This window comes from Ambystoma mexicanum, chromosome 10, assembly GCF_040938575.1.
Source record: "Ambystoma mexicanum isolate Mex_15411 chromosome 10, UKY_AmexF1_1, whole genome shotgun sequence".
NCBI classification, from domain to species: Eukaryota; Metazoa; Chordata; class Amphibia; order Caudata; family Ambystomatidae; genus Ambystoma; species Ambystoma mexicanum.
In genome coordinates this window covers 1,410,971,852-1,410,989,866 of record NC_090932.1, presented here as the reverse complement: position 1 = coordinate 1,410,989,866, position 18,015 = coordinate 1,410,971,852, and the positions used below count along the sequence as shown (strand labels likewise).

At 46.7% G+C, this 18,015-nt stretch overlaps 1 protein-coding gene across 1 annotated transcript in view; it reads right to left on the bottom strand.

Annotated features, from left to right (window-relative positions):
- The window catches only part of SSH1 (slingshot protein phosphatase 1), a 1,301,854-nt gene that overhangs the window by 655,577 nt on the left and 628,262 nt on the right, over positions 1-18,015 (bottom strand). Inside the window, exon 5 of the mRNA XM_069619458.1 lies at positions 11,384-11,505. Within this exon, the coding sequence (XP_069475559.1) occupies positions 11,384-11,505 (122 nt within the window). The remainder of the gene's footprint in view (positions 1-11,383; positions 11,506-18,015) is intronic.

The window sequence follows — 18,015 nt, the reverse complement described above, 5'->3', positions numbered from 1 at the left end:
GTATGTTATGTGTTTGTTGTTGTTTAAAAAAAAACAAAGACATTTTTAAAAAAAAGAATAGGTCTAGGAGCTGTGCTAGGGTACAATTTCAGCTTGGTTGCATAGCTTACCATAACTGGCTAATTACCTTGGTTTTCCGCTTTTACCTAGCAACCAGGGTTTTTTCAATGATTTTTTTTATGTGTGCAACTTAACCATAACGTTACTAACGTTTTTTCAGTGAATTTCAATGGTTTTTTATAAGTGAAAATGTTTCATGATGTTACTGCACTCTATATAAGTTAATAATTCCTGTTTTACCATATACGAAAGAACTGCAAACCTCTTTTCAACATATTTTTTGCAGCACATACTGATGTGCGTCATTTTCAGCAGCGCATGCTAGGGAAGCAAGTCATGGTTGAATTGCCTATGGCATGAGGTGCGACCATGACCCCAGCCTCACCAATCCACCCACGTTATCCACTGCACCTAGCCTGCATCCTGGTCCAGTGTCTACTATACCCCGTAATGTGAAGATTTACAGTGCTCATGGCTTGCAGCCATGGACAGTCTCCACAATCCATGGGTATTGGGCTTCAGTCATGCAGCATGTTCCATGACCCATTGTCCAGACACCAAAGTTATATCACCATTTTTTATATATACATTTTGACACTTGGAAAAAAAATAAAACAGGACGGATTTGAAAAAGCATGCTTTCAGGTGCTTGCTGATGCTCCTTCTGCAAGTTTGCTGCAGTCTCATCCAGCACTTCGGGCTAAAGCCGCAAGTGAATTTTTTTTTCCATTCAACACTATCCCGATTTTAAAAAGACTTTAACACATAACTGGACCCTCATGGCGATGCCTACTTTAACACCATTGCCGGTGCATGGTGGCCATGGCCAGTGACCAAAATTTCCAGCGCATGCCCCGGACAATCTGGTCACTAGCCATGGCCACAGGCTATACCTCAGTCACCAAAGTTATATCACTCTTTTTATGTACCTACATTATGACACTTTAAAACATTTGTGAAATCATGCTTTCTGGTCCTTGCCAATGCTCCTCACACATGTTTTCTGCAAATCAGTCCATGTTTTATTAATTGAAAAGTGTCAAAATAACATACCTCCCAGTTGACAAAATCCATTCAGCCTTTGCACATACATTCAATGTTGGGACTATAATCTTTTGCAAACTTTTGGGCAGATTTATCAAACCATCTAAAAATGTGGGAATCCCCCCCTCTAATTTTGCCCCCCCTTGACAAAATCCCACCAAACGTTGCAAAAACATTAAAAGTTGTTTCTAAAATCTGTTTACCAAATTGTAAACAGATTTGGCAAACGGCACCAAATCTATAAGCCGTTCAAACATTTTGGACCCACCCCTCTAGTTTTGCCCCATCTAGGCGAAACGGCACCAAACCTTTGAAAATCATTCAAGGTTGGGTCAAAAATGATATTGCACAATGTCACACAGTTTCATTGAATGGCGCCAATGTTATAAGCCATCCAAAAACTGCTCTTCACAGACGCTGTAATGCCATATTTGCAAAGCACGCTTTCGGGACCAGGCTGCCGCTCCTCGTGCAAGTTTGGTGCAAATCTGTCCAGCAGTTTTTCCATTCATGTCTATCTGGATGTCAAACGTTTTGGGGTCCCCCCCCTATAACTTTGCCCCTCCTTGATGGAATCACATGAACCTTTGCAAAAGTATTCACAGATGGCCATATACTTTTGCAAGGTTTCATGCAAATTTGTCGAACGGAGCCAAAGTTATAAGCCGCCCAAACACTGCTCGTCCTATGGGCTTAGGAACTTAACCATAACTACAGGGATGCTACTGCATGTCCTGTAAAATAAGTAAATATATATATATATATGCTTAGATGCACGTGCTGTGCATCGAAGTCGCAGAGTATTGCATCTTGTTTTTGAAGTTTGAAAAGGGACGTCAACCGGGTGTGGCTAACACTATCCCTAATGTGCAGATCCATGAGTCGTCACCCATCAAGGTCGCTCTAATTCTTTCTTTCTTCCATGAGGGAGCTTGAACAGAATGCGTACGCGAGTACAGAAAATAAAGGAAAGGTGTAAGACGTCTATGTAGTTTAAACTCCAAGTGGGGAGGAACGGCAGGCGCATGTGAATCTAAGCAGATACAAGCATCAGAAATATGATTACAGAATGTAATATATGCCTTCTGAGGCTTGTGGATTTGCTTAGAATCACATGCTGTACATAGACAAGCGAGCAGTACCAGGAGATGGTGTTTGAAGGTACAGCAGTAAAAAAGATGTCTTAACACTAGCTGACCCAACTGTGAAGCAGTTTCAGTACGAGGATCTAAGCAATAGTGTTGTGTAAAGGTGTGAACAGAACTCCAGGTAGCTGCCTTACAAATGGCATCTAGAGGTACATTTTCAATGAGAGCTAGAGGAGCCCCTGCGCATCGAGTAGTGTGGGCTCTCGTCAAGAAAGGAAAAAACTCTCTCTCAAAGAGAGTAATACATTTCAATACATTTTATAATCCATTCAGAGATTGCTGATTTAGAGACAGGATCACACTCTCTACCAGAGCAATGGAGACAACAGATGGTTTTGTATTGTAAGTGGTTTTGTGCCATTGAGGTAATACATCACCGCTCTTCGAACATCTAGCGTATGAAGAGACCAATTGGCTGAATTGGTTGGATTTTGAAATAAAGCTAGAAGTTCAAAGGATTAACATGGAATTTTGAAATGGATTTAGGCGAGAAATGTGGATGTGTGCGGAAAACCACTTTGCCTTTATGAATGGTGACAAAAGGATCTCGAACTGAAACAGCTTTCAGTTCACTCAACCTTCTCATAGAAGTAGGGAGAGGGTAGCGCAGGCTCTAGGGTGGAACCAACCTCGCTGAGCTATGGTAGTGGGGTTCCTTGGTTTCTAGTGTTGCGGCAAGATCACAGGTTTAGGGTTGAGGTGCAGCCCACACCTCGTTTGATTGGTAGAAAAAAGAAAGGAAACCTGGATACCTTTTCTTTGTTGGATATATGGAATAATATATTGTCCACACAGTTTTGTATTTTAAGTGCTGGCTTGTAGCATGGTTTCTTTATGTTCTAAAGTTATATACAGATTTGGTGGGTACAGAAGGGGTTCTTATTACCCCATGTGGTCAGCCGACACGTGTTTCGACCCATAGGTCCTTCTCAAGGCTGATACATATTCAAAATAATTTTTGGTGACAATTGGCGTTTAGTCTATTATTCAAGTGACACGTTATACATTGCATTTGTGCATAGTGCATGGTGTGGAATGGAGAATGGTGTATGTCAGTTGGTCAAGCATTTACACTTTGTCTGCCTCCTTTATTATAATATTTTCTTCACTCTGTAGTTATTTTAGGGTGCCGAGTTCAGTCCTGGAGAGGTTCTCTTTGTTATCTTGTTTATGGTATCTCTGGCCTTCTAGCCTGTGGAGGTCATTGGTGACTGTCTGCTGAAACGTGTTGATATAGTTCTCAGCGAAGAGTTGAGGTGTAAATTTGGATTTATTTTTGAGATACGGGATATTCATTGCTACGTTTTGAATTCCAAGCTCTCTCATGCAGTCTTATTTACTTATGGTATCCTCTTGCAATGTGCTTAATAGGTGGATATCTTCTAGGTAGCCTATTGTAACTGGACTTGGTACTGGTATTTCTTCTTGTGGTTTGTATATTTTAGCTTTTGTGGCAAAGAATTTGGTCAATTTGAGTCATCGAGTGAATTTAAAGAGGTCAATTTGAATATCTACAAAGTTGTTGTTACTTGAAGGTGAGTACTTCGATCTCAACTGGTGTAAATTCTTTGTTGGATAAGTTCATGGCTAAATTTTGTTGTTCCCCTGTGCCATAATCTTTTGGGACTGTGATCTTGTTTGTCTTTGTTCTATTTCTTCCTCTAGTTCTCTTGCATTTTCTGCTAGCTCTTCCGCCTCTCTCTCTTCTGGTTGGGTTCTTGTATCCGTTATTGGTACCCCAAATCGTACCGTTTTCTTTGTTTGTGGTTTGATGCGATTTGCTTTCTTGTGTCTTTTTATTTGCTCTAAAAAAGAGAGCTTAGTTTGTTGTTCATCCGTTGCCTTTTCGCTTGTTCACGCTGCTTTTTCCTGGTCGCTGTCTATTTCTGAGCTTCCTGGTGAGCTGTTTGGCTTACTTTCCTTTGATTTCAACAGGTGTTTCGACCTGTAGATCCTTTTCAAGGCTATGTTGTTCGGTCCGGTGGGGGTCTGTTTTCATCAAGGTGGTCCTGTGTATACAGTGGCTCCTGCTGGGCCCTGGAGTCTGGAGCTCATTCCTGATCCGCGTTCGGCATTCTCTAGTTCCATCCCATCCCTCAAACACAATGTGAACAATACGTATATATGTGTATTTGTGTAAATGCTTAACCAACTGATATACACCACTCTCAACTCCATGCACTATGCACAAATGCAATGTATAACATGGCACTTGAATAATACACTAAACACTAATCATCACTACAAATGATTTTGAATATTTATCAGCCTTGAGAAGGACCTATGGGTCGAAACACGTGTCAGCTGACCACATTGGGCAATAAGAACCCCTTCTGTACCCACCAAATGTGTCTACAACTTTAGAAAATAAACAAACCATGCTACAAGCAAGCACAAAACTGTGTGGAAAATACATTATTCCATATAACCAACAAAGAAAAGGTATCCAGCTTTCCTTTCTTTTTTCTTCTCATAGATTTAATAGCCACTAGAAAAGCTGTCTTATAAGTGAGGCACTTATGACTTGCTTTATGCATAGGCTCGAAAGGAGGGCCCATAGGTTTAGCAAGGACAACATTTAAGTCCCATCATGGAGTTGTATTAGAAATTGAGGGTGAAGTGTTTTGACCCCCTACATGAAGGCTTTAATTACAGGGACCTTACACCAAGAAACTTTACTTTGAGAGATGGTGCAAGCAGAAAGGGCTGCAAGATTAACCTTTAGTGAATTAAAAACCAACACTGAGTCCAAATGGTAAGTTAAAAAGAGCACTACATTCGATGGAGTGCAATCAACTGGATTGATGTCCCAAGAAGTACACCAAATGACAAAGCGTTTCCATTTATTGAAATAACAGTGTCTGGTATTTGGTTTATGTATTTCCTTAAGAATGTCCATACATCTTTGTGATAGATTAAGATGTCTCTTTGACCTCTGGAGCCAGGCTGCCAAGTTTAGCGTTTGCAGACCTGGATGTAGTGTTGTCCCCTGCTGCTGTGAGCATGTTGTGGGGGCATGGTAGTTTGACTGGAAGCCAAAGTGACATTTTCATGAGGTGTGCAAACCACGGTTGACAAGCCCACATTAGTACTATTGGGATTAGAGTAACTTGTTCCTGGTAAATCTTGTGAACTATCCTGTTGAGGAGAGGTGTTGGGGGAAAGCGAAGGCAAATCTCCCTGACCACTTGATCCTGACACCGTTCCCCTTGTCCTTTGTCTGGCGGCCTGGAGGCATAGTTTGGGCTTTGTGCATTTTCCTGAGTTACGAAAAGGCCCATCTCTGGATGCCCTCAATCTGAAAAGACGTTGTGTCTGTGTGTAAGCGCCACTCGCATTCTATGACCAGTTGAACAACTCTGCTGAGCACCTCTGCCAAAAGATTGTGTTCCCCTGGAACGTGTTGTGACAGGAGGAACATGTTGTACGCGAGTGCCCACTTCCATATGTTTTGGGCTTATTTGGACAGCCCTGGAGAGTGTGCCCCCCCCCCCCACGTTTATTTATATAAAACATGGCTTTGATGCTGTCTGTTAAGACTAGGACCGTCTTCCCTTGTAGCTGTTACTGAAACGCTTTTAGGGCTTTGAACACTGCCAGTAGTCGGTTGATGTGCTTGTTTGCTACTGATTGTGAACATGTGCCGTGCGCTGTCTGGTGGAGAGGGTGTGCTGCCCACCATGGCAGGGATGCATTTGTGGTGAGAGTGGCCTCCACTGTGGGGGTGGTCAATTATTTACCCTTCAAAAGGTTCTCCCTTGTCCACCACTTTAGTGATAGTACAAGGACTTTCGAGACAACCACTAGATCATCCCACTGTCCACTTGCCGGAGACCATTGGTTCGAGAGCCCCTCTTGGATTGTATTTGATTTATAAAGCGAAATGTTCGCCCAGAGGCATCTTGGCGCTCCCTGTTGGACAGTGAAAGAGAAAGTCTAAAAGAGGAGCTTTTTTATAGCTTAACAATTCTTGCAGGGAGCGGGGATAGCTCTAAGCGAGAGAGGGAGAGGATTCCAAAGAATAGAAGCAGCCACTGAAAATGAGTGGCCGCCAATACGGCTATACCTAACTGGAAGGACGGTCAGGCATTAGCTGACTGCAGAGCTCGGCTTGGGATATAAGGCAGAAATGTAGCCCTAAGATATTCTGCCCCTTGCCCCTTGAAGGCCCAGTGGACCAAGCAGATTGCCTTGAACTGGAAATGTTTAGTCACCGGTAGACAATGAAGTTTGCGGAGGACCAGGGAGATATGGCAGCCGCGTGGAGTGGAGGTCACCAGACGGCTGCAGAGGTCTGAAGAACTTGCAAGCGTTAAAGAACATATGCAGGCTGGCCAAGATAAAGGGCATTACAATAGTCCAACGACGATGTGACCAATGCCGTAATAACAGAGGCCAGAGGTGAGCCGGAATGAAAGGAGTGATCCGTCACAGGAGCCTAAGCTGGAAATGGCCCTTTTGACAGACTGAGTTTACCTGCAGCTCCGTGGACAAGGTAGACGTGAGGCAGGTAGCCAGAGAGAAGCACACTTGTCGCTCCCATTCATCCCTGATCTACTTGCCCCCTCTGTCCACACTCTGGTTTCTGCCTCTAGCCAGCGTTCAAATTCTCTGTGTCAGCGCACATACTGCGGACCCCCAGCAGATTTCCAAGCCATCGCAATAGATCTTTTGGCCAGTATGCACACCATGTCCATGAACTTGACCATATGCTTATATTTGCTGACTCTGGGATATGCTACTACTAAGCATTCTTTCGGAGTCCATTCATATATTACTATTCCAGCCCTCCTGCAGGCTTGTTCAATCTGTGCCCAGAACCTCTGCACTCGTTCACATCCCCAGAACATGTGCATCAGATCCGCATCCCCCATTTCGCACCAGGGACATAGTGGTCGTGTGCTGTTGTTGAATGTGGCTATCCTATGAGGTGTCATGTGTGTGCGGTACAATACATTCAGCCGCATCAGCCTAAAATGAGAGTTCCTCGACACCTCCCTATGATACGCCAGTATCCTTTCCCATTGCTTTTCCGTTATGCCCACTCCCATATCTTTTTCCCATCTCTCTTTTAGTGTTGTGCTTTTGGGGTTGGGTTCGTCTGCCAGTAGACTATACAGTCTGGACACTGGCCTCCAGCCATCACTTAGGTTATGCATTAGGGTCAGTAGGGGGTTTGGTGTCGGCTCTTCCTGCCATCCATCCCATCTCATCTCCCCTTTGACACACTCCGAACCCTTTGGTACCACAGGAACTGCCCTCCAGGTACCCATTCTTTCTCCCGTGGTGATTCCAACTCCCTGAAGACACAGTCTCCATACAGATCGCCCCAGGTTTAGAAACCCCACCTTTCCCAGTGTCTCACCATTGCTATGTCCGTGTTCACCCTGCAGACATCTGCAGCAATCAGGGTTTCGGGTGAGTAGGGGTGCACAAGTTTTAGTAGCGTCATGGCCCTGCACCACACCTTTCTCCCCAGCGTTACCATCATGGGGGCGCTCCCCAGGCAGCTTAGTGGCACCCACAATATTTCTTTTCGTCGTGCAGGAGACACTAGTAGCTGTAGTAGCTCAGTTTTGGATATGGCATCAATCGACAACTATCCGGCTACAAAGCTGAGTTGAGCCGCAAGGTAGTAGTTTTCCAGATCTGGCTCTTGCACCCCTCCCCATACAGCAGGCTTAGTGTGGCAAGTGGCAGTTTGTGACGGGCCACCCCTCACAAGAATTTGCGTAGCAGTACTTCTAGTAAGTGAAAAAAACGAGGCTTTGACATAGCAGTGTACATTATTAAAGTAGTATAGGAATCGTGTTAGGATTATCATTTTGGTGATAGCCACCTTACCAATTAGGGATAACGGCAACCTGGACCTGAACTTCATGGATTTCCTTAGACCTTTTACCACGGCTACCGTGTTGTTCTCATGCATTTGTTCTGGTGTGTGTCGTATGTTCACCCCCTAGGTACTTGAATGATTCCAGCTTCCACCGGAACCCTTTCCCCTCAGGCCCGCTATCGGGAAAATGCAAGATATTTCTTTGCTGAAGCAAATCCCAGACACCTTTGCGTAATTGTCTAGCACGTCTAGTGCCACTGGGACATTAAGGTGGTCTGCCCTATTTTATTATGGATAGCAGTTGAGATTTAGTAGGTTCAGGAACTGTATCTAAAGCTGCATGAAGCAAACCCCATTGCACATCACTATGGCTTGCAAGCAGTGTGGTATTGTTGGCAATACGGTTTGAATATGCTTCTTAAGCTGTAACCCTTTTCCCCAGGGCATACAGTTTTTTACATTCTTTGTCAGGTGGTGCATCCGCAGTGGACAAAGGAACGCCTGCCCGCTTCCTGGTAGTGATTACTAATGAATCTCGGACAGCATGTCCCCAAATGTATAGAGGATCTGAGGGTGCAGACTTATACATCTTCTCAAACTGTGGATTGCACATGTGAGAGGAGCCGTGACTAGGGAAGGAGCAATCCTCTTTTTAATACAATTGAGTAAGAGAATTAATTGACTGACTGGCTTCTTTTCATTTAAATTATCCTCTACAAAGTCAGGGTCAGGCACTGCTTCTTGTGCGTGTATTTATCCAGCTCTTTTAAAAATATTATTAAACCACAGTTGGTCATCAATTGGAGAAGAATCCCCAGGCTGATCAGAAGGATCAGTGTCCCTAAACACTATATCTGGGTCAGTGTCAACAAGTGTAGGAGTAGCCAACCATGTACCCTGATCAGTAGGATCCTGAAGCCATGCGTCTGGACCTTGGATGTCGTCCCCCCGTCCTGGTTAGTATACAAATTGTCCTGATCATATTGATCCTCGTGAAAAATATTTGTGTGGTCTTCAGAAATATTAGTGGCAGGCTGAATAGGAGAGACTTGAAGTCTATGAGACTTAGGTACCGAGGTCGTTCTTCTAACAGAAGCGTCCTCTTCCTAATAGAATACTTACTGAAAAATAAATTCAGACATCCTGTCCATAGCATGTTTAAATATTTCTCTGATCCAGGTCCCTGGTTCTAGGTGTGTCAGGAAGAGGGAAGACTGTTTCATCCATACCAATACACAAGTGGGCCCCGTTGGCTTTTTTGAAGATACCGTTGAAGTATGCCTGTGTATGTGTGTTTAGAAAGAGTGGGTGCGTGTGCTCCCTTGTCGCCAGAGGACAACCCCGTAGCAATGCCTATTGGGGTTAGGGTTGGGGCTGGAGATGGACACATGGGAACGACTCCACCAGATTGTCTATGGCATACAAACTGGAATCGCAGCTGCCGTAGTCTTCCACGTCTAAAGCAACTGCACCGGTGGAAGCCTGTCCTTAAGAGTTTTAGGCTTAAAGAGTTTACAGGCCTTGCAATACTGTTCGTTGTGGTCCTGGGGAAGACAATTATTGCTTTTGTTAGGAGTGTCTTTCTAAAGGAACTGTACAGTGTTCTTTCAATGTTTAGCAGACACAAAAAGGGCAGTCAGACAAAGGAAAGTATGAGAATGAACATTCTCTAATTATCGGTAGAGTGTTAGAATTTCCTCTCTCTACTGCCAAGTCCGAAGCCTGAAGGAAACTGCTGTCTGTTGTCGAGAGTTCAGTCACTGAAGTCGTCAGGGAGATGTTTGCCTTCATTGAAAGCGAACGTAGAAGACGCGATCATTATTATTGAAACATAGAGATACTAAGCAATATAACCACATAGCAAACTAAGAGCTCTTCATTTATGTGAGCGACTAGTATGGTGGAAAAAAACAATCTGAGAGACCACGACACGTGCACGTCACACTATGGATAGGGTTACAGTCACGCCCAGTCGACGTCCCTTTTCGAACTTTGAAAACAAGAGGCAATACTCTGCGACTCCCACTACATCTAAGACTATATGCATAGAATGGGATTCTAAGAAGATCCACAAGCCTCAGAAATATATACATTTGGCCCTGCAAAATAACCATGCAGCGAAGACTAAACCTTTTACAGGCAGTAATCTACCACTCTGGCTCTAGCTTACACAATAACCCAGGCATTTACAAAACAGTTGATTGTATACATTCAGAAGCATTTGTTCGTTTTTTAGGAAGTTGCAAGCTTCTTCAAATACACGCAAAATGATTTATCGTAGAAATGCTAGGTCTGGTAACGAGTCTGTCAGGTCATCCATGCTAGGCCTGGTCAGTCCTCTCTCCATGTTCTCCCCTCTTTCTAGGCTGCCCTACCAACTCACGTTACCTCAAAAGCTCTAGACATGCTGTGCTTAGACCAAGATGTAAGGAGCGCTACTCAATCCCTGTCTATTTCTTCCTCTCATGCCCACTACCCTCCAGCACAATCTTTGCTGCCATATCTACCTTACGCAAAGACAGCAAGGTATGAAGCTAGAGAGGAGCGGAACCAAAAGTTGATGGCTGGAAGGTTTTGGATAAATCATAACCATGGGCACAGCTCTGGACAAGCCTCCAGATCATCGTTTTTCAGCCTGCCAAACCATTACAGAAGGGGAACACCATATGCAAATCAAGCTTGGTCCCACCCCAAAACGGGCAGTTCAGCCCGAAGAGCTAGATCACATCCTTCTGCATGAGATCACAAGCATCCACAGACATGTTTCAGCATTGTTGGGCGCCATTAGTCAAGAGTAGCTTGCGTCTCTAGGGACGTGGTATGCCCAGATATGGGTCCTGTGCCTAATGGGCCTAGAGAGCCAAGCTACCCCTCACTGATGATCCATGATTAACTACTCCTTTTTTCATTGTTTTATTGATCATAAATTGGCTGGGATAGGGCAACGATCTAAAAAATAAAAAAAAGTGCAACATAAAAACATAGGACCAGAAAAAGGGGAGATGGTTAAGAATAGTGAAAAGGCTGTGGTGGAGAGGAGAGGGTGGCGTGGGGGCGGTAGTGTTCATGATGGGCTAAACCATAAAATTAATGAACAGAGCCATAAACATACTTGCTTGATAAGGATTACGTTTTTTATTATAAATAACAAAATAAAATACTCCTCTATGAAGCATTTAAATAAAAAGTGCATTTCACAAAGCATATATCATCCTAGCATATTGGACATGAGGTCGAAACAGTGTGAACATAGTGTAGGAATAAGTCTTAAAAAAGTAGCCATACAATACCGCACCTTTCTTTACTAGTAAAATCCATTCCGAGTAAAACATTCTCTTCCGTATCTTGCCGTCCGCTGCTGTAAACAACCACCATATACCGCACACGGTCGGAATACTGGCTTTCCAAACGCACAGCCTGAAACGGGCAAGAAGACAAGTCAAATAACGATTACACTTTCTATACACAGTAACTGGTGTACAAATAAAAAGGGGAGGCATGCAAATGTGCATGACTTCCTTACATCTCTACCACAAACTAACGCCCAACATGCAAAAGCAAATATATGGACTAGGCTATGTGGAGTTGTGCCCTTCGATCTGTGTCAACTCGCTGTGTATTATTTGTCTCTACCTGCCATACAAGCGATTTGAGGGACCCTTATATATTGCAATGGACAGCGAAGTATATCTCAACAAGAAAAACGCAACAAGAGAACAAGGAGGGTGCACATACATTTCTAGGATAGAACTGCACAGGATTTTCAGTTAGACGTAACAAAAAAAAGTCACACACATGAACTACTGCCTTTTGACAAGTTCTTTGATACAGATAGCCACACATTGAAGGGTCAGGGAAGAAAACAAAAATGTAAATGTTTAGGACAGTGCCATGTGTCGCAGAAAGCCCCAGGGCATGCAGCTAGAAGCCTCAGGAATTAGGGGTAGTGTGGGAGGGGCAAGAAGATAGGTCACGGGGTGGGTCCATGGCAGCAGGCACATCCACAACTCCACAACAAAACCCCCCAGGTTTGTTCAGCAGCCTCCTGATCTTCCCCCTTCCTCAGGAAGCAAGACATCCTGGTGCCAGGCACTTGAAGTACAAGGTGCCAGGACACCATGTACTTCAAAGAACAGGGGAACGAGGGGTGTGGGGGGAGTAAGGGAAATGGGGGACAAAAGGGCAAATGGAGCAAAGGTGCGAAGGAAACAAATGTACAACAGGGTGGCCGAAACCGGACTCCTTTGATCAGGCTGTCTCACCGTGAAATAGAAAATGGACCTCGGCCAATTTTGGCCCATAAGTACAGGGAGGCGGTGGGAGGCGGGGGAACCTAGCTAGATAATCACCTGTTTTCATAATATTCTTGAACCTCACCACTGTTCATGCATTCTGGGCTCAAGTCCGACGAGAATTGGAGCCTGTGGGACTGAGAACGAGCATGGCAGGCTCCGACCACGGGGCCAAAAGATCGCAATCTGGCGGCCTGGTCTCTTGGTGACAACTGAATAAGCTGCAGGAGCTACACCTGGGCCCACCCGGATGGGAGGCCCGTGGCCGTAAGCTGGGAGGTGGGGGGTTTGTGCTAAGTCCGGTGGGGCAGTGCCTTTTGGCGCTGCCCCACTTAGCATGCACATGGTGGGGGACGGGCTGTTGGGTCCCTTAACAATAGGAACCCAGACAGCGCGTCTCCCGCACAGGAGGGTGAGGTGAGCGGGGCAGGTGACAACCGGTAGTCCCTGCCCCCTGTCACCTTGCCCTCCATACTTCAAAGGCCGCCCTTCCCATCCTGTCGGATGCTGAGCGGGGGCCTTTTGAAGTTCAAAGAAAGGGCCGCCTTGCCCCCAGGCCGAATTTTGCCTTTATCTGACGGGGGCAAGGTGGCCCTTCTCATGCTTCCTCCCCGTCAGCCACGAACAGCAGCAGGACGGCTGCAGGTCTCTGGAAGAGCAGGATGACACGGAGCACCAGGACGAGACGGAGCACCATTTGCTGGGACCAGCTGACATTTTTTCCTGGCAGCGGAGAAAAAGCGGACATTGACATATTCCCAGCAGTGAAGGTCCGTCGGCGCGTGGGTCTCCCCAGCCCCGCAAGCTTCAACAAGACAGAGAGGCACACTGCTGCTGTTCTTTCCTAGGAGAGAAGGCTGAAAGCTCCCCAGCTCCTCCTGCACCTCCGATCGAAGTGGGATTTTAAAGAAACTAACGCTGCGCTACACTGTTGCACTCAGAGCGAATTTCTTCGAGGGAAGAGCCCAGCTGCAGCCAGGTGATTGTTTCAACAGTGGGGGGGCTGAGGCCAGTGTTTTGCGAGGAAATCAACGCTGCACATGCATAGGATAAGGTACAGCTGGACAACTGCTGTATGAGACCTGTCCTAATCCGACATCGTGCTATGACGGCGAAGATAAATTAAAAATACCTTCTTGGGGATACAGCGGGGGACTGCGGGCTGACACAGACAGGCCACAGCATTCCAAACCTGACCGAGTCAAAGGTCACAAGCAAAGTGCAGCTAAGGAGCAGAGCAGAATTTGCGGCGGCCGTGCATTTCTGTGTTTCAGCTTGGGAAGCAGGACTACACAGATCGCCGGCTTTAACACTGGACATAGGGCAGCCGGAATTCCGAGGCGCACATTTCGGCAGACCTGCATTGGAAGGAGGCAGACACAGAGCCCCAGCACTTACAGTTGGGCAGAGGGCAGCCGGGTCACCAGAATCTTGTGCGACTTGCATTTCTTAACTCCTGCACTAGAAGCAGGACACCACAGAGCCCCAACAGTCACAGCTGGACAGTGGGCAACCGGGACACCATAATTTTCTGAGGCGCACATTTCAGCAGACCTGCATCGGAAGCAGGAAGACACAGAGCCCCAGCACTCACTGCTGGCCAGAAGGCAGCGGGGTCACCAGAATCCAGTGCGGCAGCGTGCATTTCTGTCCTCCTGCATTGGAAGCAGGACGACACAGAGCCCCAGTACTCTTCGCCTGGGAACTACAATAGGGGGGGGGAGAGTACCCTGACCCACACAGCAAGTTGGGAAACACAAGGACAGCCCATTACAAACCAGCACGCAGAGACCCAAACAGGCAAGAGATGGCCAACGCCTTATCCCGGAAAGAAACATTACTCCTGGAATGGGCCAAAGCAGCGGAAGCAGTCCATGGCATGGACGTGGTGCAGGAAAGAATGGCAGAGCTCGCATCCACCAGCCTCAACGAGGATGACGCAGGCGCCCTGGAAGAGGAGGTCGACGGCGAGGAGGTGCCAGCAGAAAGGGAGCAGCCAGCCAGGAAGAAGCAGCGCCTTGACGTCCACAGCATGCCCGCCGCTTCAGACACCCACCCAGGCACCAAAAGAAAAGCTAAATCAGGTACTGTGAAAAGCAATGATTTTGGGCCTATGCTAGAACAATTTTTAAAATGGCACAAGGGTGCGGGTGCTGGGAAAAAGAAGAGGCACAGGGATGACTCGAGCAGCTCCAGCAGCGAGAGTGACAGCACAGACACAGAGTCGGAATCTGGGGGCAAGGATGACCAGGGCCACCTTAAAGCATGGGTTGGGCCTAGCAATGATGTACTGTCTCCAATCCCACATATGACTAAATATGGGAGGCGCACTGCCGGCAAAAGTGTAAATAGAAGCCTAAAAAAGACCATTGCATGGCACATTGAGCGGAAAATTAAGAGAAAGATTTGGAAAAAGCAATTTATTGACATTTTTTGCCTATTGGAATATGAAGAATTAGGTTTTGGCATTTCAAAAAGGGATAAGGAAGAGGAAGAAAGAGAGCAAAGCGGCCCACACTGGAGAAGAATATTCAGAATTGGGAGGCCTCTTTTCAAATCCTATCCACAATAATTCTAGAAAAATTCTCAGAAGAGGGCACTGCACTGATTGCCTACCACCACAGAATTTTGGAGATTCACAATACCTTTGGGGGGGGGGAGGGTGGGGGGAGAGTCTTGGCTGAACTATGATAGAGAGTTCAGGAAGGGGATGCAGAGATTCCCTGACCTGGGCTGGGAGGAGGAAGACCCTAAATTGTATCTGTTTCATGTATTAAAAGAAAACTCAGCTAGGAGCGCCCAGAGCATCAAAGACCATGAGCATCAGTATAATAGAAGGGGTAGAAACAGGCAACATAACCAGCGCAGGCCTCAACAAGACAGTATAAATACTAACAAAAACAAACCCCCCTTTCGAAGACCGCACCCAGGGGGGCAAAAAACAGGGCATAATCAGGGGCAGTCTGGCAACCGCAGCACCGGGGGGGCCAAAGGAAGCACACCGGGGACCTGCTGGTACTTCAACAGAGGGTCATGTAACAAGGGCACTGAGTGCAGATACAAGCACCAATGCAGCACATGCAATGGTGGCCACAGCAGCAACAACTGCACAAAAGCCTCTCCTTCCAGGCCCAGCCCAAAAGTCACTGAGGGCAAAAACATGCACTAGCTATAAAATAGGGGCCTCACCAATAAAAATTGACCAACTGCTAAAAATGTTAGAGAACTACCCTGACCCAGCAGCTAGAGCATTCTTGGCTCAGGGCTTCAAAGATGGCTTCCAGATCCCATTCAAGGGCCAGGGATCTCCCACCATACCCAAGAACCTACAATCTGCCTCATCCCTAGCTACCATAATAAGAGAAAAAATTGATAAAGAGCTACAACTAGGGAGGATTGAGGGCCCCTTCCAACACCCCCCCTTCACTGAGTTTTTATGCTCCCCCCTGGGCATTGTGCCCAAAAAAGAGCCGGGGGAGTTCAGGATGATCCATCATTTATCACACCCACCCGGTAGCTCTTTCAATGACGGCATCCCTGCCACGGAGGCCGCTGTCTCTTACAGCTGCGTGCAAGATGCTGTCGACCTAGTAAAACTGTCAGGTAGACACGCTCTCATGGCAAAAGCGGACATTAAGTCAGCTTTAAGGCTGCTGTCCGTGCACAAGAGCACTTACCAGTGGCTGTGCTTCCATTTTGACAATAAATTCTACTTTGACAAATGCCTTCCCATGGGCTGTGCCATCGCGTGTGCCTATTTTGAACAGTTCAGTTCTTTCCTACAGTGGGCTTTCCAACAGGCCATGCCCAGAGCCAGAATGGTACACTATCTGGATGATTTCTTCTTCACTGGCCCAGCCGGGTCTCCCCTATGCAGCTCATCCATAAAAACATTCAGTGAAACCATGCAGGAATTAGGGGTTCCACTGGCACCCGAGAAGACAGTAGGACCCACCACCAGCCTGTCATTCCTAGGAATAGAGATTGACTCTTCCATGGGGGAGTGCCGCCTGCCCAGGGACAAAATAGAGGACCTTCTAAAGGCAATAAGGCGGATGACAGGCAGGGACAAGGCGACGCTGCAGGAAATACAGTCCCTTGCTGGGAAGCTCAACTTTGCTAACAGAATCATGCCCCAAGGCCGGGTCTTTCACAGGAGCCTGGAACTAAAAATGAGGGGGGTTACAAACCACACCACCACATCAGATTGGGCAAGGAGATAACACAAGACCTGGCCATGTGGGAATCATTTTTTAACAATTTCAATGGCCAAGTGATATGGCGCAAACCCATGAATGGGGCAGACAAAAGGTCCCTGTTCACGGATGCGGCTGGCAGCAGAGGCTTTGGGGTATGTTTTGGTAACAAGTGGTGCGCCGGCCACTGGCCGACCTGCTGGCAGCAGAGGGTCTGGACCATGAACATCACATTGCTAGAGATATTCCCCATATGGCTGGCACTCTACCTATGGGGGGACTTGTTGGCCAACACAGAACTGGTCACATGGTCAGACAACATGGCTGTTGTACACATTTTAAACAAGTGTGCTGCCTCCTGCCCTCTGGTACTAAAAGTGTTGAGAGAAATGACAAAAGTCACCCTGGAAAATAACATTGTAATAATTGGGCGGCACATTGCAGGCAAAGATAATAAGGCCGCTGACACTCTGTCCCGTTTTCAGTTCTCCACTTTGAAGGCACTAAACCCACAGGCAGAAGCCAGGAGGACAGCAGTTCCAGAAGAGGTTTGGGCCATCATGGACACATCCAAGGCAGCCCCCGCCAGCCAGCCGGTCACAGCTCTACCCTCCCATCCGGGCCCGGGCAAAGGGGGTTGCCTTTACCGGCACCACACTCCTACAGGTGAGCCTAAAGGTGTCCTAGGGGAACTGGCCAAAAAGGCGCTGGCACAGAAAACTGCCAAAATGTACAATAAGTGCTTGACTGATTTTGGAAACATCACAAAAGTCACCAACATCAGGGATATACAGGAGAGCCATGTCAATGACTTTATGGAGTGGGCTTTCAAACAAAGCAAAAAGAAGGCATGGGCTTCATCCCATCTGGCAGCAGTTTCATATTACACTAGATTAGCGGGGGCACCCGACCCCACCCACGGCGCACTAACCAGATATGCTCTCAAGGGTTGGTCCAAAATGGAAGGGGTCAAGACAGACACCAGGCGCCCCCTCAATTTTGCTAAATTAAAAATTCTGCTAGACACCATCCCTGCAGTATGCAACAATGCCTACGAGACCTCACTATTTAGAGCTGCCTTCACATTCAACTACTTTGGGGCGTTCAGGATCAGCGAGATAGCCTCCAAAAACACAGGATCAGAGGAAGGTCTGGATATAGGCGACATCCACCTGGGGAAGGACTCCATGGCTGTGAAACTGTGTAGGTCCAAAACTGACCAATTAGGAAAAGGGAGGATCATCAACCTGTACTGCATTGAGGAAACAGAATATTGCCCCATCTGCACCACCAGGGCCTTCATGAACAAGCGCCCCAGCCGGGGGGGGGGGGCAATTATTCACACACAAAAATGGGTCTGCCCTCAGTAGATTCCAGGTGAGGTCTGTCCTCAAGAAGACCATAATAGCTATAGGATGGAATCCTACTGAGTTTGGATC